Source organism: Oncorhynchus masou, unplaced genomic scaffold, assembly GCF_036934945.1.
Source record: "Oncorhynchus masou masou isolate Uvic2021 unplaced genomic scaffold, UVic_Omas_1.1 unplaced_scaffold_18___fragment_6___debris, whole genome shotgun sequence".
Lineage (NCBI taxonomy): Eukaryota > Metazoa > Chordata > Actinopteri > Salmoniformes > Salmonidae > Oncorhynchus > Oncorhynchus masou.
The window spans coordinates 20,166-40,736 of record NW_027016591.1 but is presented as its reverse complement, the minus strand read 5'-3'; the positions used below and the strand labels follow the sequence as shown (position 1 = coordinate 40,736).

The 20,571-nt window shown below is 41.1% G+C and overlaps 1 protein-coding gene across 1 annotated transcript; it reads right to left on the bottom strand.

Annotated features, from left to right (window-relative positions):
• Positions 1-8,095: 8,095 nt before the first annotated feature.
• LOC135538888 (protransforming growth factor alpha-like) lies at positions 8,096-18,123 on the bottom strand. The gene is made up of 5 exons (XM_064964774.1): positions 18,081-18,123; positions 12,469-12,624; positions 9,360-9,474; positions 8,463-8,599; positions 8,096-8,172 (listed from the first exon to the last, which is right to left on the bottom strand). The coding sequence occupies exons 1-5, from the start codon at positions 18,121-18,123 to the stop codon at positions 8,096-8,098; spliced, it is 528 nt and encodes a 175-aa protein (XP_064820846.1).
• Positions 18,124-20,571: the final 2,448 nt, after the last annotated feature.

Sequence of the window (20,571 nt, the reverse complement as noted above, 5' to 3'; positions counted from 1 at the left end):
TAACAGGTGAGTTAGAGCTTCTCCTTTCCCCCTCTCCGATCATCCATCACGCAGTAAGTCTTTTGTGTATCTTTAGGGAGGGATGCCACCAGAAGAGCTTAATTCAAAGCTGGATTTGGTAGCTTAGGCAGACGGCTCCACACAAATCCAATTGTTAACATAATGGGATTGGGAAAGAAAAACGCAGCACATGGAGGGAGAAAAAAAAGAAAGGGTAGAGCAAAATGTAGATACGAGAGGAGGAGGAAGAGGTCAAGCAAAAACATCTGCAGCGGGAAAGGAGTTTAACATGGTGGTGGATGGAATCAACTTCACGTCATCTACACTCATGCACTGAACAAAGTACACACGCATTTTGTTCTGTCCCGTGTTGGGAAATATACACTCACTTAAAGGGGACAAGCAAACAAACAAATATCTGTGAAAGTAAAACCTTTGCTTCCCTCAGCTAAAAAAAAAAGCACTCTAGACCGAGGCTCTTTGTTCAGTTGTGCCTGAGATTTGCGGTTTAGTTTTTCTGTTTGCATTCATTCTACCTCTAAAATATTCAGTAGAAGGAAAAAATAGATGGGCAGAGAGCTCTGAATAAAGAGTGTAACTGGTCTGTTAGAGGAGAGGTGGAAGAAGTGAGTGAAAAGGGTAGAAACGCAATGGAGGAAATATCTTTGAGGAGAGAGAAAGTCAACTGGGGAACAAAAAGTGTTTCAGAATGAAGGGTATAAGAGTACACTGCTTTCCTAACGATCAGCTTACTTCTCCTTCTTGGCCATTTGTCCTCTGTTAGCGAGTAGGAGTCCTAAGATGTTACTGGGCAACAGAAAACAGCAGGGAGACAGCCACCTTTGCAGATTTCAGTCTTCATTGAAAAAGAAATAAACATCCATACAAGTCAAGGACATTACATCATCATACAACTGGTTAGTTCACACGAAAATATCCAGAAACGTTGTATTGTTGATGAAGATCCAAACAGTTTATATTTGACAAGGTAAAGTCAGCAGTTAGACTCACATTGTCAATACTACCGTTATGTGCTGTACAGTCCATTATCCTTATTCTCTTCAAAATAAAAAGTGTACATGGATTACACACTACATGACCAAAAGTGTGCGGAGACCTGCTCGTCGAACATCCCATTCCAAAATCACAGGCATTAATATGGAGTTGGTCCCCCCTTTGCTGCTATAACAGCCTCCACTCTTCTGGGAAGGCTTTCCACTACATGTTGAAACATTGCTGAAGGGACTTCCTGAAGGGACTTGCTTCCATTCAGCCACAAGAGCATTATGGAGGTCGGGCACTGATGTTGGGCGATTAGGCATGACTCGCAGTCTGCGTTCCAATTCATCTCAAAGGTGTTCAATGGGTTGAGGTCAGGGCTCTGTGCAGGCCAGTCAAGTTCTTCCACACCGATCTCAACAAACCATTTCTGTATGGACCTCGCTTCCTGCAAGGGGGCATTGTCATGCTGAAACAGGAAAGGGCCATCTCCAAACTGTTGCCACAAAGTTAGAAGCACAGTATTGTCTAGAATGTCAGTGTATGGTGTAGCGTTAAGTTCCCCCTTCACTGGAACTAAAGGGCCTAGCCTGTGACCATGAAAAACAGCCCCAGACCATTATTCTTCTGCCACCAAACTTTACAGTTGGCACTATGCATTCAGATAGGTAGCGTTCTCCTGTCATCAGCCAAACCCGGATTTGTCTGTTGGACTGCCAGATGGTGAAGTGTGATTCATCACTCCAGAAAACGTGTTTCCTCTGCTCCAGAGTCCAATGGCGGCGAGCTCCAGCCAACGCTTGACATTGCTCATGGTTATCTTAGGTTTGTGTGCAGCTGCTCGGCCATGGAAACCCATTTCATGAATTTCCCGACAAACAGTTCTTGTGCTGAAGTTGCGTCCAGAGGCATTTTGGAACTCAGCAGTGAATGTTGCAACCGAAGACAAGCACTCAGCGGTTCCATTCTGCGAGCTTGTGTGGCCTACCACTTCACGACTGAGCGGTTGTTGCTCCTAGACGCTTCCACTTCACAATAACAGCACTTACAGTTGACTGGGGCAGCTCTAGAAGGGCAGAAATTTGATGAACTGACGTGTTGGAAAGGTGGCATCCTTTGACTGTGTCACATTGAAAGTCACTGAGCTCTTCAGTAAATCCATTCTACTGGCAATGATTGTTATGTAGATTGCATGGCTGTGTCCGCAACAAGTGTGCCTGAAATAGCTGAACCCACTCATTTGAAGGGGTGTCCACATACTTTTGGCCCTGAAGTGTATTTCATTTGTATAGTTTACAACTTTACATTGTTCAGTAGGTGTGTTGTCCATGCTTACCTACATGACCATCAACTTTCACTGTATACACAGATATTGTTGCTTGAAATCTCATTTTCAGTTCATAACCAGATGTTGTTAACAGAAAAACATGAGTAATATCTGGGACACAAACTGTTGTATTGAGGCTTCTAAACAAAATATTCACAATACAATGGAAAAAGAGTTCGCCCCTGTCTCAATCATACATTTTATTTCACCCCCTCTAACTTTCCCTCCTTATTCGATTCTCTTTTAGCATCTCTTGCACATTTTTCATGCACCTGAAAGTTCAAAATATTTATCTACTGATAAAAATGTGGTTTCTGACTGCTTTCATTTAATCAAATAGAATTTTGTAGGCTTACGGAATAATAAGCATAGCCAAAATGTCTGAATTGAATACACACATTTACAAATAAATATAGAGCTGGTCTCCAACCCTACTTACTTTCCCTCAAAGTATTTGTATTTCAGCAATTCACAATTATTTTGTATGTTTATTTTTTTCCCCAGAACTGTACAAAAATCTCCATTCAGATGCTTCAGCTCTCTATTCCCATCATATGTTCTCTCCTCTTAAACCACAATTTACAGTTGTAAAACAACACATTCTAGCTAAAAGCTCTGTTTGTGCATATTTGTGGGGTGCAATAATATAAATACTGTGTTGTCATATTTGTTTCATATCTAGAAACAGTGTATTTTGTGTATGCACGCATAGGTGGATGTGCCCTATAGCATGTGTCTCTGCATGTGTAACTGAGCTCTATCAGACATGTAAGATCTTCAGGTGCATTTGGCATCTTTCACAAGTGAAGGGACTGCAACTTAAGTGCAGAGGTGTGCTTCGAAGGAGTGAGGAAACTTGCTATGTAGTGTACACCAGGAAAACATTACTATACAATGAAGTGTATGTCTTGAAAAAGTCGCGAGAAGAATCGCATGCAATGTTCTCAGTAACATGTATGCAGTGTTGAGATGTTAAAATGCAATATAGTACTTTAAGTAGATAGATCAACTTGTACTTTACACTTTGTGTGGAAAGTAACACACTATATCAGTAGTTCTATAACTTTGTTAGTATCAAGAAAAACATCTCATGAACTGTTGATCTCATGAACAAATGAACTGTTTGTTTGTCTGTCTGTCGGAGTGAGCCGCACGCGCTCTACCAAAGACAAACAACTTACTAACTCAGTTAGTTTCTCCTTTCATAGGTGGAGCTGCTTAATTGCTTTGCTAGTCTGAGCTATATATGAGCTGCTTAATTAGCCATATACAGTGCATTCATAAAGTATTCAAACTCCTTGACTTTTTCCACATGTTGTTACATTCCAGCCCTATTCTAAAATGTGTAAAAAAATATATATAAAAATGTCTCAGTCTACACACAATACCCCATAATGACAAATCAAATACAGGTTCTTGGAAATAGCCATTTACACATAAGTATTCAGACCCTTTTCTATGAGACTCAAAATTGTGCTCAGGTGCATCCTGTTTCCATTGATCATTCTTGAGGTGTTTCTACAACTTGGGAGTCCACCTGTGGTAAATTCAATTGATTGGACATGATTTGGAAAGGTACACACCTGTCTATATGAGGTCCCACAGTTGACAGTGCATGTATGAACAAAAACCAAGCCACAAGGTCGAATGAATTGTCCTTGGAGCTCCTAGACAGGAGTGTGTCGAGGCACAGATATGGGGAAGGGTACCAAAACATTTCTGCAGCATTGAATATCCCCCAAGAACACAGTGGCCTACATAATTATTTAATGGAAGAAGCTTGGAACTACCAAGATTCTTCCTAGAGCTGGCTGCCCGGTCAAACTGAGCAATCAGGGGAGAAGGGCCTTGGTGAAGGAGGTGACCAAGAACCCGATGGTCACTCTGACTGAGCTCCAGAGTTCCTCTGTGGAGATGGGAGAATCTCACAGAAGGACAACCATCTTTGCAGCACTCCACCAATCAGGCCTTTATGGTAGAGTGGCCAGACGGAAGCCACTCCTCAGTAAAAAGGCACAACAGCCTGCTTGGAGTTTGCAAAAAGGCACCTAAAGTACTCTCAGACCATGAGAAACAAGATTCTCTGGTCTGATGAAACCAAGATTGAACTATTTGGCCTAAATGCCAAGCATCACGTCTGAAGTAAACCTGGCGCCATCCCTACGGTAAATCATGGTGGTTGCAGCATCATGCTGTGGGGATGTTTTTCATTGGCAGGGACTGGGAGACTCGTCAGGATCGAGGGAAAGATGAACGAAGTATAGAAAAATTCTTGATGAAAACCTGCTGCAAAGCGCTCAGGACCTCAGACTGGGGAGCGAAGATTCACCTCCCAACAGGAACGACCCTAAGCACACAGCCAAAACAACGCAGGTGTTGTTTCGGGAAAAGTCTCAATGTCTTTGAGTGGCCCAGCCAGAGCCCGGACTTGAACCCAATCTAACATCTCTGGAGAGACCTGAAAATAGCTGTGCAACGATGCTCCCCATCCATCCTGACAGTTCTTGAGAGGATCTGCAGAGAAGAATGGGAGAAACTCCCCAAATAAAGGTGTGCCAAGCTAGTACCCAAGAAGACTCGAGGCTGTAATCGCTGCCAAAGGTGCTTCAACAAAGTACTGAGTAAAGGGTCTGAATACTTATGTAAATTTCATATTTCAGTTGTTTATTTGTAATAAATTATTAAACATTTCTAAAAGCCTGTTTTTACTTTGTCATTATGGGGTATTGTGTGTAGACTGATGAGGGAAAAAAACAATTGAATGAATTTTAGAATAAGGCTGTAACATAACAAAATGTAGAAAAAGTCAAGGGTTCTGAATACTTTTTCCGAATGCATTGTAAGCCAAATATCTGTACATATTTCCTATATTTTCATTCAAAATCTTTCTCTCAGGCTGCCAGTTTTGGTTATACACCACATGTCGGCTACACGGACCCATAGAGATGTATAGAGGGCACACGTGTCACTAGACGGAAGAGATCAATGGCAAAGATCAGATGTGCACCCTCTACACATTTCTATGGACAGCAGCCATCATGATTTCTCCAAACAGACTTTCTCCGCCTGTTCGAGAACTAAATAAAGAAACGGGTCAGGATCAGATCATGGAAACACGCGCCCGGTAGAGATGTTGATTCTGAAAGTAACGCACGAGTTTGACAAAATCATAATATTACCCTGTTTGAAAAAGTAACATTACTTAACTCCATTACTCATAAAATAATCGGATTACCTTGCATGTTACTTTTGTAACGCATTACCCCAACACTGCATGCATGTGCATAAAACAAGTGTTAGAACACAACAAAGTCTGTGCATCACTCACTTAGAAACCTAAATGTAATGCAGGTTTTGTGCAGGAATGGACAGAAACAACAAACTACATCTGAGGTGCAATGGAATTGCAAGACTCGTGTCAGGAATACTAATTTATGGTGTTATATTACTTGATTTACAAGTTACTAAGGACTATAGGTTGGCAATGCTTTGGATGCCTCACAGTCCTCTTAAAATCTACTCTTTTGCATGCATTTAATCCAAACCTAATCTATCCCATTACTATGTCCAAGTCCCACCATTGGTCCTTAATCCACAGTGGGGTTAAAAAGATATTGCTACTGGGACTCTCCCATTTTTGTCAGGTGAGGTATGTCAATATCCCTTGTTGAAAAACAGAAACTCAAACACTCTTGCTCCACCTTAAAAATCTCTGTGTGCTTTAAATTTGGATAATTATATATTGTGTTTAGCTTGTGTAGATTTTTAAAAGTGAGAAAAAAAGAGAGAATTTTGAGTTCCTCTGATTTCAAGTGAATTAAACAAAGTTATCCCTCAAATCCAAATCTGAAATAAATAGTTGCTCTCTTGCTCCAAAATCCTCAGAGGACTGCAAGTATTTTGTCTAGTTATGTCCAGCATGGGCTATATGTTCCCAACCGTGTCCTTGGCATCATTATTATTACAGTCATTATGTCACACTGAGGGGATCTCCTCACGTCAGGTTCCAGAGAGATCTTCCGGAGAGTTCCGTATTTCTGAGAGGTCAGTTTCCCTCTCTTCTCTCCATGCATTACAACAGTAGTGAGATCACAGTATTCCAAGTGTGCTGAGGTTCTGTAAATCCCGGTCTGTGGAGAATATGACATCAAATATGACATTCAACTTCCCTTGGTCTGGTAAGAAAGATACCCCTTTCAGTTTTGTGAGGATGTTATTAGCCAGGGCGTCTGATGCCATCTTGTGTGTAGTCCATAGTAGTCCCAGCAGGCATTAGGGTTGAATGGACAGATGGGAAGAGAAGGCAGCCCATCGTGAAAATCCCTGGCGTTCCAAGCAACGTTTTCTCTCAAACCACTGAGGGGAAATGATAAGATAAAAAAGGTTTCAGAAAATAAGGAAATGAAATCAACCCATTTTGTAGAAACTTCCATGATGACAATGTGGTATGGAGACTTGGAAGTCAAGCACAAAGTCACTCTACATTCTACTCAATGCACATAAGGTTTGGGGATGATTCCATGACAATTGTCTGATCCCTCTTTTAAAACGAGAGATCAGTTTCCAGCAATTGTATGTATAACCTCAGATCAGGACTACAAAAAAACACACTATCCCACAAAACAGAGCTAGAGCCTATAGTCTAGACCATCTAAAATAGGATCGACAACAAAACACAGCCCCAGTGGTACCTTCTGAATAAGGGACGTGATCTGACAGAGGACAAAGTAGAAACAGAAAATGTCATTCAATTAAAATCAGAAAAGTACCTAATAATCTAAAATTTGTTTCAGAAGAAGTCCAAATTTCTACATGATATATGAAACTTACACGAGGGGGCAGACGTTAAGGAAATACTGGTCCTGGGTTTGCATAAGCATCGGATAGACCCATAGCATGCAACTGCTGGTTAAGAGAGAACACTGTATTTACTGAGTCTTTCAAGCATCTAACTACCGTATCTATCGAGGAAAGTAGTTTATCATTTGATTGACATTGTGGTCTGGGTGTGATCATGTTATTAGTGTGTACTTCACAAAAAGCACGAGCCAAGAGCATTCAAAGTTCATTTAGGGTGAGGTCGAGCACAGTAGTAAGCATATCTTTGAAAAGATTCACTGTAACTAATAGATCTATAGAGAATCCTGTTCTGATATGGTCAAGACTGTATTTTGCTCTCTTTATGATCTCAGTGTAGTGTTCTCATAACCCTTTAGAAGAGCTAGAGCGGCTCCCCAAGTGAGATCTACATGTCAATGGATGTTAAGGACAGGAAACATCAATTAGCGACAACAGTGTCAGCAACACCTCAATGGTTCCTATACATTAAGTCTGACAGCATGAACCTCTAATAACGTCACGTTCAAACCAGATGGGTCCTAAACGCACAGCGAAAAGCTTCAGTATGCTTCAGCAGCTAGGACACAGTAGGCCATTAAACCTCCCTTAAGGGCTCATAGCTACCTTCTCCTGTCATAATTAGAACCCCTGGGGTGTATCCTTTGTACCGTTTCTGTTGCAAAACATTTTTCGACAGAAAAAGTTTTGCAACAAAAATTAGAGTTTCTGTTGGACAAATTCAGGTAGATCCCTACCATTTGGTTCCACTTGCTTCCTTTTGGTTTCCCTTGCAATATGTAATGAATACACCCCTGTAGTTTCCAATTTCAAACTTGATGAGAGTTTGGAATGTGAAACATAGACAAACTAGGCAAAAGTTAAAAAGGAAGTCTGTACCACTTTCAGAGTGACAGCAGGGACCTCGGCCCTTCAGCCTACGGTCTTGTTTCTCTGGGGCACAGTGAAGTCTGTGCCTCCGCCCCAAACCGTCCCGCCTCCACCAGCAACTGGGAGAGAGGACATGTTTCAATTACAGATGATTTTGGGTGAACACATTCATTAACCTTTATAAAGACTATCAGTATAAGTGCAGGGTTTAATCTTCCTTTATGAACAAAATCATGGTAGCATGGGCAGTAGGATTGGGTAATCAACTATGTGATGACGCTGATGTCTACACAATCAAGTTTGTAGGTTCAGAGAACGGGCAGTGTCATGGTGACATTTCTGTTCACTTGTGTTCTTCCAATTGACCAGAATCAAGATGTAACATGATGTACTTACTGTAAAAGTGTACAGAGAAGCATCGTCAAGACACAGCCAATCACACACAGCACTAGCGCCGTGGCAACTGTCTGTTGCCTGTGATTGGTGGCCACCACGGCTAGCAGGTCGGCGTGCTCGCATCGCATCCCTACAAAGCCTTGGTGACACCTGTCCAACACGGAGAGGAGAAAGGACATCATACAGCAACGTGGACTTGTTCCTTCAGGGGTGTTTGACAAATTCACAGACTCCATTTGCAATGGAGAGACCACAGCAAAAAAATTACAATCTATAAATATATCGTTGAAGTAGAATTAGTACACCTAAGTTTTAGGAATATTAGGTGGTAGTGAAGTTCAGTCTGCAAAACTATTTTGCATCAGATAAACAACCACACAATACCTTTCGTATTATGAACATGCCAAAAAAGGGTCTCAAGGATTCACTACTAAAAAGCTATTTAGTAAAGACCCTAATCCTGGAGGGAGTTCTCTACTCTGCTCAGTCAGATAGAAGTGGACTGCCGCTCTCTAATTCCAATTTGCATCATGCTTAGACCAGCTCTGTGAACTGCAGCGAATCCGTGTACAAACAGAGCACTGGCAGAACAGATCCTAAACACATATTGTTCTGAGGAGCGTGAAAGAGCTGTTCAACCGTCAGTCACAGACATTAACACTGGGTGGGTTACCCAACAAATACTCTCGATAACTCAAAATATAATAATTAGGACATATGCTATGATGTGACTGCACACCAGCAAGGACAGGTCACAAGTTCATGACTATCAAATAACAATTTCCCATACAGACAGAGTAACACAATGATTCATTGGATATTGAAATAATGACGACTGTGTAACGAGAGCGAGAGAGAGAGAGAGAGATCCTTGTATTTTCTGCACCACAGGACAGGAAGTTGAACTTACACACATGCAGGGGTCTCCTCCAGAATCAGGAAACGACAGGTGCCATGGAAACAGAAGTGGCTGTGCGAGTCAGGACAGTCATCGAAGTGTGATCGAACAGCTGCTGCCACAAACTCTGAGTCAGAGACAGGAGATACATATGGACATTTTTCAAGGCCCTGTGGCAGAGGAAACTTATAGTGCTTCAGAAAGTATTCACACCCTTGACTTTTTCCACATTTTGTTGCCTTACAGCCTGAATTTAAAATGGATTACATTTGTCACTGGCCTACAGACAATACCCCATAATGTCAAAGTAGAATTATGTTACAGACATTTTTAGAAATTCATTTAAACTGAAAAGCTTGAGTCAGTAAGTATTCAACCCCTTTGTTATGGCGTAAAAATTTAAAAATGTTCTTACCAAGTCACACAATAAGTTGCATGGACTCACTCTGTGTGCAATAATAGTGTTTAACATGATTTGTGACTACCTCAGCCCTGTACCCCACACACACAATTATCTGTAAGATTCCTCAGTCGAGCAGTGAATTTCAAACAGATTCAACCACAAAGACCAGGAAGGTTCTTCCAATGCCTTGCAAGGGCACCGTTTGGTTGATGGGTAAAAATAAAAAGCAAACAATGACTATCCCTCTGAGCATGATGAAATTATTAATTATACTTTGGATGGTGTATTAAAACACCCAGTCACTACAAAAATGTAGGCATCCTTCCTAACTCAGTTGCCGGAGGGGAAGGAAACCTCTCAGGGATTTCACCATGATGCCAATAGTGACTTTAAAACATTTACAGTGTTTAACAGCTGTAATAGGAGCAAACTGAGGATGGCGCAACAACATTTGTAGTTACTCCACAATGCTAACTTAATTGACAGAGTGAAAAGAAGGAAGTACATAATAAAAAATATTCCAAAACATGCATCCAGTTTGGAACAAGGCACTAAAGTAATACAAAAATCATTGACAAAGCAATTAACACTCTTTGTATTCAGGACAAAAAGTAATGTTTGAGGAAAATCCAATACAACACATTACTTAGTACCACTCTCCATATTTTCAAGCATGGTGGTGGCTGCATCATGTTATGGGTATGCTTGTAATCCTTAAAGACTGGGGAGTTTTTCATGATAAAAATTTTTACTGAAAAGAGCTAAAGGACAGGAAAACCTGTTTCAGTCTGCTTTCTACCAGACACAGAGACGAATTCACCTTTCAGAGGACAATACCCTAAAACGCAAGGTCAAATCAACACTGGAAGTTGATTACCAAGACACTGAATGCTCCTGAGTGGCCATGACAAAAGTTTTGACTTAAATCTGCTTGAAAATCTATGGGAAGACTTGAAAATGGTCATCTAGCAATGATCAAAAAATTTGACAGAGCTTTAAGAATTAAAACTAATAATAAATGGGCAAATATTGTACAAGCCAGATGTGCAATACTCCTAGAGACTTACCCAGAAAGACTCAGCTGTAATGCTGCCAAAGGTGATTCTAACATGTATTGACTCAGGGGTGTGAATACTTATGTAAATAAGTTATTTTGGTATTTCATTTTCAATAAATGATCAACACTTTCTAAAAACCTATTTTCACTTTGTCATTATGGGGTAATGTGTGTAGATGGATTAAATACATGTTTTTCTCACCCATTTTGAATTCAGGCTGTAACACAACAAACTATGGAATAAGTCAAGGGGAATGAATACTTTCTGAAGGCACTGTACTTCTTTTGTTACCTCTGAGTGACTTGCGTTTTGTCATGGCTTTATGTCAGGGACAAGGCCCTTCGAGGGACAACCATGCATTAAGATGTGTCGCATGCAAATGGACAAGTTAAACCCCAATCAAATCCCCAGTGCCATGACACAGCAAACAACAAGTCTGTCTATCATCAAACCCATTAGAAGTCTGGAGAAAGCACATCCCTGAAGCCAAGGAGTGAAATCCTCATCCTTTTCCTTCCAGGGCTTTGTCTGAAAAGATACCCGTCAAATCCTTGCTTCCTCCTTTGATTTCTGAATGACTCTCATAGTGCATTTGAGGAGAAGATCAAAAAGGTCCCTTCTTCAGACCTCTCCTCCATTGAGCTTTGAGAGGACTTCAGGAAATAAGGATGGAGGAGGCAAGTATTTGACAGCTAGTAACCTTTTCAGACACAGCCCCCCATCCCTCTCCTGCCTCTTTCCTTCACATCCAATCAAACGTGATTTATTATGGCCAAGCGATGCTGGAATAACAGAATGAATCTCCTGAAATAAATGAACATTGGAATGGGCTGAAGGGGTCAAGACTCAGGAGGAACACAGTAACCAAATTACAGAGTCTGGACGAATTTCTTACTCATCAACTGTACAATGAGTTCTAAATTCCAACTGGACTGGCCCAAACAAAAGTTTGAGTATCTTTTCTCAGGGAGCCAAAACAGATGCCACAATGTGGCATTCAGAGAAAGAGGGAGTGAGTAAGAGAGAGAGAGGGAGGATGAACAGAGAGATAGACGGTTGCATTACAGCCGACCGTCACACACTCCATTCCATTGGTAAATGGCCGGTTGGATTCCAGCCTACATGCATTGTCCCTTCTCCTCTCTCTCTTTCAGAGCCTGTAAAAAGCTCTCTGTTCTCCCCTTAGGTATCTTCCCCAGCTACTCCTCAGCCCCTCTGGCAGCATCCCAAATGGCCCCCTATGGTCAAAATGCCATTAGTGCATTTCTGGATTTTGTGGTGACTCACAGATGATGACTGAAATGTGATCGGGGGTCGCCTGGGAATTAAGCTATAGGATTTTTATTTTAGCGTTGTTTGACGTCTGCCACACTGGCTACTTTCTATCCAAACAGAGGACTAGATTCATATAAAAAATTCAACTAATTCATTCATGTGCAGCACAGTGTCTGTATGTGTCCACTTTTGTAAGGCATTTTATGTTGCCATCTGACTCTTCACTAGAGAAGCCTTGAATTAACTTTGGCACCAGTCAATGAGTCTGAAGGGTGAAAGATTCTCTGGAGCACCCTGTAGAGAGGTTTTATAGAGGCATTCATATTTAGACTGTCAGTCACCTGAAGAGACACACATACACACAAACACACACACACACACTTACTTTTAACTGGAAGGTTGGTTGTAGTAATGGTGCTGGTAGTGGTAGAAAATAGCGTAGTGTTTACAGTGGTAGTAGTCACAGGAGGGGTGGTGGTCATAGTAGAATTAGTAGCAATAGTAGAATTATCCTGTCCGGTTCCATAGGTAAAGAGGGACCCTGTTAAAAGAAACAGATGAAATGCTTAGGTATACAAATCGGTACTGATTTTAAATTATGATCAGATAAAGAAACTGTTGGGACATTGAAGAAGATCCCACTAGGCCTGGGGTTCCTAAACATTTCCACTCAGGCACCCCCTTCCAGTATTGTATTGGGGAACATCCCCCCTGCAAGAGGTTTGTCAATGTGCAGAGAAAATATTGCAGTTTTAAAGCTAATTTCTTTGCAATTCTATACATTTTGCCATGTCTAATGCATACGAGTTTGGTGGCACCTTAATTAGGGAGGGCAAGCTTGTTGTAATGGCTGGAGTGGAATAGTATCAAATACATGGGTTCCATCTAAAATGACGTTGGAGGTGGCTTAGAGTAGAGAAATTAACATAAAATTCTCTGGCAACACCTCTGGTGGACATTCCTGCAGTCAGCATGCCAATTGCACGCCCCCTCAAAACTTGAGACATCTGTGGCATTGTGCTGTGTGACAAAACACATTTTAGAGTGGCATTTTACTGTCCCCAGCACAAGGTGCACCTGTGTAATGATCATGCTGCCTAATCAGCTTCTTGATACACCTGTCAGATGAATGGATTATCTTGGCAAAAGAGAAATGCTCACTAAAAGGGATGTAAAACAAATTTGTACACAACATATGAGAGAAATGTGTTTTTTGTGCATATGGAAAATGTATGAGAAGTTTTATTTCAGCTCATGAAACATGGGACCAACACTTTACATGTTGCATTTATATTTTTGTTCAGTATAATTATTACATTGTTTGGGGTACCTAACAGCTCTCATCCGAAGTGACTTAGTTGACTGAATCAGAGAAACAAGCCGTCTACAAATGACTTGTCGCTCTTAAAATAGAACCATCTCCCAACTCACGGATCACAGCAGAGCAAGGTGACATTAATTATGTTCCCACTGATCAACCAGATTCCTATTCAGTAGAGAAAAGCTGACTGAAATTAAGGTACTACCTAAGAACACAGATTTTTGTTTTCCGTTGCCAAACCACTACATGTCAACATATCAGACTTACTTAACTTAAACCTCTTGGCCCCCTTGGGAGCATAGGGTGTCCATCTGACTCTTCTGTGTGAGGGCTTTTCACTCTTGCCAGGAGATCTTAACCAAATATTGCACTGAAATGGTGTTATATCTTATTTCAAGTTCTTGACCTTAATTAGCCACTTTTCCTTTTTCTGTTGCATTGGTCCCATCAAGGGTTGAATCCTGAGGCATGTACTGTCCTCATAACTCACACAACTTTCCCATTTGTCATTATGTTTGGATTTCCTCTTACCAGCTTGTGTTGCGTATTTCAAGAATGACAATGGGATGAAAGGATGGACACACTACAATGGGTCTGTAATGGGACTAAGCTGGGATAGTCTTAATATAGACAGATCCCGGAGAGTGATCACACAATTAGAATTCTGTAAGGCAGCCAATGAGAGACGAGATTCAGTGATGTGGAGATATCAGACAATGAAAGTGCTGAGTATCAAATTAGAGCTTCATTCTCCGGTTCAATTCAAATAATGGTTGAAAACACACTGCTCACATAACACAGGTTAATCCATATCAGTTGGTTATGAAGGAGAGGAGAACCACTGAGCATTTCATCAGTCAGTCAATCGTGACGTCCCTGATGTTGCTAAGGACACTGAGTGTGACAAGGTACAAAGACCAGAGAGAGAGACGGTGGATGAATGCTGTGTCAAGGCAGGCTGCGTCACAAATGGCACCCTATTCCGTGCATAGTGCACTACATTTGACAAGAGGGTAAAATCAATTTGAATTTAATTACTTTTTGACAGCACCCCTTTTGATTTGAATGAAACCTTCCATACATATTTGCCTGTTGTAGAAGAGCTCAGAAAATGACTTTTTGAACATGAATGCGGAAACATTCAAGGAGATAGAAGGTGCTCAAAGTTTACCCATGTTGCATACCCCATCATACCCTGAGACATCCATGTCTTCATCACTGGAAAATATCAAATGGTTGAGATTGATATCATTTAAAAGCTTGCAAACAGGGTTGTACATTTTTTAAAATAATTTTTGAGAAAATGTTCTTTAATTTAAAAAAAAGTTTTTAATCTAAAAACATCTAAACTCAGATGTTTTTCATATTCACATATGTTGTAGTTTAGACCCTATTCTTCATAATCTATGGTTTTTGTGTTGTGCTGGCTTTCGTTTGAGACACAACATGCTCTTGAATACAGGGTCAGTGTCATGTTATGGCTGATAAATGTACTAAAATGGGAATCAGATTGAAATGTCAACTTCCAAAGATATTTGGAGGTTCACCCATCAGATAATATTGACTTGAATGGGAATATCTGTTGTTTTAAATTCAAACTGTCATGCCTCCATAGAAAACATATTGAAATCATAGAAATATAGATAGAATAGACAAGACCATTTAAGTTGACATTTGACGGTATGTGGACCGGCAGCCATCTTTGTGGTAGTAATTAGAAGTTATAATTTCAATTACATTTAAATGAAGTAGCCGCTAAATTGAAGTCTTCTTAAGGGAAATACACTTTTTATGATTGAAATGACACCCACCCTGTGTTCAAGAGCATGTTGTGTCTCAACCGATAGCGGGCATAACTCATAAACCTCAGATGTTGTGAAATATGGTCTAAGCTGCAACATATGTGAACCTTTTTTTCTCAACAAATAATTAAATAGTTTGACAACACTGTTTGTAAGATTTTAAATGTAAGCTTTTGTAAGGTATCAAACTCAACCGTTAATCTTTCCCAGTGATGAAGACATGGATGTCTCAGGGTATGGTGGGGTAGGCAAAATGGGTCAACTTTGAACACCTTTATCTCTTGAATGTTTTGCCATTCAGGTCCAAAAAGTAACTTTCTGACCACGTCTTCCATGGGCAATCATGTATGGAAGGTTTTGCTTAAATCAAAAAGAATGCTGTCAAACAGTGTCTGAATTCAAATGGATTTACCCCAGGGTGCCTCCACCCGACAAAAACTACAGTCGTGTCCAAAAGCTTTGAGAATGACACAAATATTAATTTTTCTCAAAGTGTCTTTAGATATTTTTTTGTCAGGTGTTACTATGGAGTACTGAAGTATAATTACAAGCATTTCATAAGTGTCAAAGGCTTTTTATTGACAATTACATGAAGTTGATGCAAAGAGTCAATATTTGCAGTGTTGACCCTTCTTTTTCAAGATCTCTGCAAACCGCCCTGGCATGCTGTCAATTAACTTCTGGGCCACATCCTGACTGATGGCAAGCCATTCTTGCATAATCAATTCTTGGAGTTTGTCAGAATTTGTGGGTTTTTGTTTGTCCACCCGCATCTTGAGGATTGGCCATAAATTCTCAATGGGATTAAGGTTTGGGGAGTTTCCTGGCCATGGACCCAAAATATCGATGTTTTGTTTCCTGAGCCACTTAGTTATCACTTTTGCCTTATGGCAAGGTGCTCCATCATGCTGGAAAAGGCATTGTTCGTCACCAAACTGTTCCTGGATGGTTGGGTGCTCAGGATGCTTTACTGTTGGCACAGGACTGATGGTAGCGCTAACCTTGTCTTCTCCGGACAAGCTTTTTCCGGATGCCCCAAACAATCGGAAAGGGGATTCATCAGAGAAAATGACTATCCCAGTCCTCAGCAGTCCAATCCCTGTACCATTTGCAGAATATCAGTCTGTCCCTGATGTTTTTCCTTGAGACAAGTGGCTCCTTTGCTGCCCTTCTTGACACCAGGCCATCCTCCAAAAGTCTTCACCTCACTGTGCGTGCAGATGCACTCACACCTGCCTGCTGCCATTCCTGAGCAAGCTCTGTACTGGTGGTGCCCCGATCCCACAGCTGAATCAACTTTATGAGACGGTCCTGTCGCTTGCTGGACTTTCTTGGGCGCCCTGAAGCCTTCTTCACAACATTTAAACCGCTCTCCTTGAAGTTCTTGATGATCTGATAAATGGTTGATTGGGTGCAATCTTAGTGGCAGCAGTATCCTTGCCTGTGAGGCAAGCAATGCAAAGCAATGACGTCACGTGTCTCCTTGCAGGTAACCATGGTTGACAGAGGAAGAACAATGATTCCAAGCACCACCCTCCTTTTGAAGCTTCCAGTCTGTTATTCGAACTCAATCAGCATGACAGACTGATCTCCAGCCTTGTCCTCATCAACACTCACACCTGTGTTAACGAGAGAATCACTGACATGATGTCAGCTTGTCCTTTTGTGGCAGGGCTGAAATGCAGTGGAAATGTTTTTGGGGGATTCAGTTCATTTGCATGGAAAAGAGGGACTTTGCAATTAATTGCAATTCATCTGATCACTCTTCATAACATTCTGGAGTATTTGCAAATTGCCAAACTGAGGCAGCAGATTTTGAAAATGTATATTTGTGTCATTCTCAAAACCTTTGGCCACGACTGTACACTTGACCTACACTTCCCGAGTTACGCTTACACACAGGTGTTTGCCGCATGCTAGATAGCACAGGCCTCTTGTCTTCCGTAAACAAACGCTGTGACATGGAGATAGGGTTAGTGTTTCCACACTGCCATATCAAGTTGTGTATCAATTTAATATTTTTTAAATTATTATTATTTCTCGCTGATATGAAAGAAAAAGGTCCTTATACATCCATAATCATACTGTTGTTTTGATTAAGCGCCGGCGATCTTAGCAAAACTCCCAATACAGAAGACCAATGACTTAGGCATAATGTAATGTAACTGTAAGTCGTGATCAAGGGAATAGGGTACCAGTTGGGACGTAGAAGAGTGACTGACCAGCCAATAACAGTAACAGGGTCAAGTATCCCCTGCTAAAAGGATGAGGCCATTAGAAACCTATGAATAGGTCTGCACTGGCAGCATACGCACGCCACATAAAACATCAATGATGGCTCATTGGAAGGTCTACCATCTTTGTTTCTCATAAAAATGTTAAAATATCACTGAGCCTGACAATGGTTATAATTCACAAACTGGAGTAGATACAATCAAAACTGTAAACGGGACTTCCTGCTAAGAGTAGGGTAGGCTAGCCTATAGTCCTGGGGTTCTCAACTTTCTCCTTTCTGATGCTCACTAAAATAATGCTCTTCCTTAAAATGTGACAAACTGGGGGAATTGAGGTTACTGATTACATTTTATAATTCAATTGTTCGTTTTCCCGCACTTTTTCAGGGAAACTTTACACTCAGTGTGGCCCTCGTGGGTCCCCTGGTTGAGGCTTAATTTATAAGGGAAAAAGGTTTACAGACGCAAACCCGTATTAGGACACAATGACATTTCCCCTTCTGGTATAGCACATTCCAATTCACTACCCCCCCCCCCCCCCATATAACATTTTACAACCATTCCCACTTTCTGCCACTTCGCTTGTAGTTTTTCAAATATTTTACCAACTGTGTTGTTTTTTCTTCTTCATAGAACTCACCAGTAATGAGAAAGATCACATCCCAGAATGCCCGATTCATCATGAAGGTTGTATGTTTGTCAATGTAATCCTCCGAAATGCTAGTGTTCTTTTCTCAAGTCCATAAACATTTGTATATGCTCGCATAGGTCAGTCAGGAGAGAGAAATGTGTTTGTATAAAATTAAGTAAATCCTTCCTCCATCACAAAACCCCTTCCGCGTATCTTAGACTATAGGCTACTGACAGTCTTCAGAAATGTCGCAAAAAAATGCAAGTGCGTCGCTATTCGGCAACTTGATTCATTTCCAGTGCCATGTGCAAGCTGAGTTTCCTTGTCTGATATATCATTAATTTAACGTAACAACAAACAAGTCTTCAAAAACTTTGTTTCGATAAATTTCTCTTCAATTTAAACGGATAAATTTAGTCCAAGCGCTAAACAATTCCACTCTCCTCCACAGTCTAAATAAACGCTCTCACACATAATCCTTTCAATGGTTTCCCCTGAGGAGGGAGCGAGAGAGAAATCAATATTGCTCTCCCTGCCGGGCTCACTTCTAGTTGCCTAAAATAACTTGTTTTTAGGGAATGTTGTAGAATTACTCTCATCACAAGAATCTCATTATGATAACTCAATCTTCAAGTTACCAGCTTTCATATTTCAATTTGTGGTAGCTTTTGTAGCATTTGTGGTAGCTTTCATATGAGCAGTGCCTGCATAGCCTAGGTCTAGTGCACCCATATGTGGGTGCATACTTCATATTGCTGAATTTTGTTGGCCTGATTATGCCTTCCTAGGGCAAAAACAGTTTCACAAATCAGCATAAAATATAAAAGGATGATGAGCAATCACTCCCTTTATGTTGATCCAACAACACCCATGGATCTAATTCCAAAATCATGTCATTCCAAAATCAATTATATGGAGTTGGTCCCCCTTTGCTGCTATAACAGCCTCCTCTCTTCTGGGAAGGCATTCCACTGCACGTTGGAAAATTGCTGATCTGATGTTGGGCGATTAGGCCTGGCTTGCAGCCAGAGTTCCAATTCATCCCAAAGGTGTTTGATGGGGTTGAGGTCAGGGCTCTGTGCAGGCCAGTCAAGTTCTTCCACACCGATCTCGACAAAACGTTTCTGTATGGACTTTGCTTTGTGCACGGGGCATTGTCATGCTGAAACAGGAAAGGGCCTTCTCCAAACTGTTGCCACAAATGTGGAATCACAGAATCGTCTAGAATACCATTGTATGCTGTAGCATTAAGGTTTCCCTTCACTGGAACTAAGTGGCCTAGCCCGTCCCATTACTCCACCAAACTTTACAGTTGACACTATGCATTGGGGCAGGTAGCATTCTCCTGGCATCCGCCAAACCCAGATTTTGACTGCCAGATGGTGAAGTGTGATTCATCACTCCAGAGAACGCGTTTTCACGGCTCCGGAGTACAATGGCGATGAGCTTTACACCACTGCAGCCGACGCTTGGCATTACGCATGGTGATCTTAGGCTTGTGTGCGGCTGCTCGCCCATGGAAACCCATTTCATGAATCTCCAGACGAATAATTATTGTGCTTCCAGAGGTGGATTGGAACTTGGTAGTGAGTGTTGCAACCAAGGTCAGACCATTTTTATGCGCTACGTGCTTCAGCACTGGGTGGTCCAGTTCTGGGAGCTTGTGTGGCCTACCACTTCACGACTGAGCCATTGTTGCTCCTAGACATTTCCACTTCACAATAACAGCACTTATAATTGACCGGGACAGCTCTAATAGGGCAAAAATGTGATGAACTGACTTGTTGGAAAAGTGGCATCCTATGACAGTGCCACATTGAAAGTCACTGAGCTCTTCAGTAAGGCCATTCTACTTCCAGTGTTTGTCTATGGAGATTGCATGGCTGTGTGTGTAGACTGAAGAAGGCTGTAAAGCCGAAACAGTCTGTGTACACTATCCCTGATGCAGTAAAAAAAATAATACATTGAATAATGAAGTACATTTTAGGCAACATATTTTTACATTTTTACAAACCCATTACAACTCTTCATTTTTCTAAATGTGTGGCTTTTATGCACGAGCCAAGCTTTTAGGAGAGCGCAATGGTTCTCTTTTGCTCGATTTTATGCACCTGTCAGCAATGGGTGTGGCTGGGGTGTCCCCATACTTTTGTATATAAAGTGTACATTAATTTACCACCAGGAAGTTAATGAGAGAACATCTAAAAGCCCATTCCGTCCATGCTGGACTAATCAATTAAATGTTGAATGTGTTCAAGGCAGGCAAGAATAAATAGTACACTATAGTGGCCAAGAGTGACAACAAACAATCATAGTGAAATTAAACTTAAAATTAGATTAAGGGTTTCATCTAACTATGACTAATTTCATACTAGATTTAAAGTTTTGTGCAACATGATTAATAGACAAACCTTGATTTAACACAGTTTAAACGTTAATTCATGTTGGTGCAACCCACCCTGGTATTTTAGAACTGTGTTGTGTCTTGGAAGTATTTGTA

Coding starts and splice junctions, on each gene's coding strand:
- LOC135538888 (XM_064964774.1), bottom strand. CDS start 18,123: ATGATGAATCGGGCATTCTGGGATGTGATCTTTCTCATTACTG. Junction 12,625..18,080: donor TGTGATCTTTCTCATTACTG/GTGAGTTCTATG, acceptor TTCTTTTAACAG/GGTCCCTCTTTACCTATGGA. Junction 9,475..12,468: donor AACCAACCTTCCAGTTAAAA/GTAAGTGTGTGT, acceptor TCTCTGACTCAG/AGTTTGTGGCAGCAGCTGTT.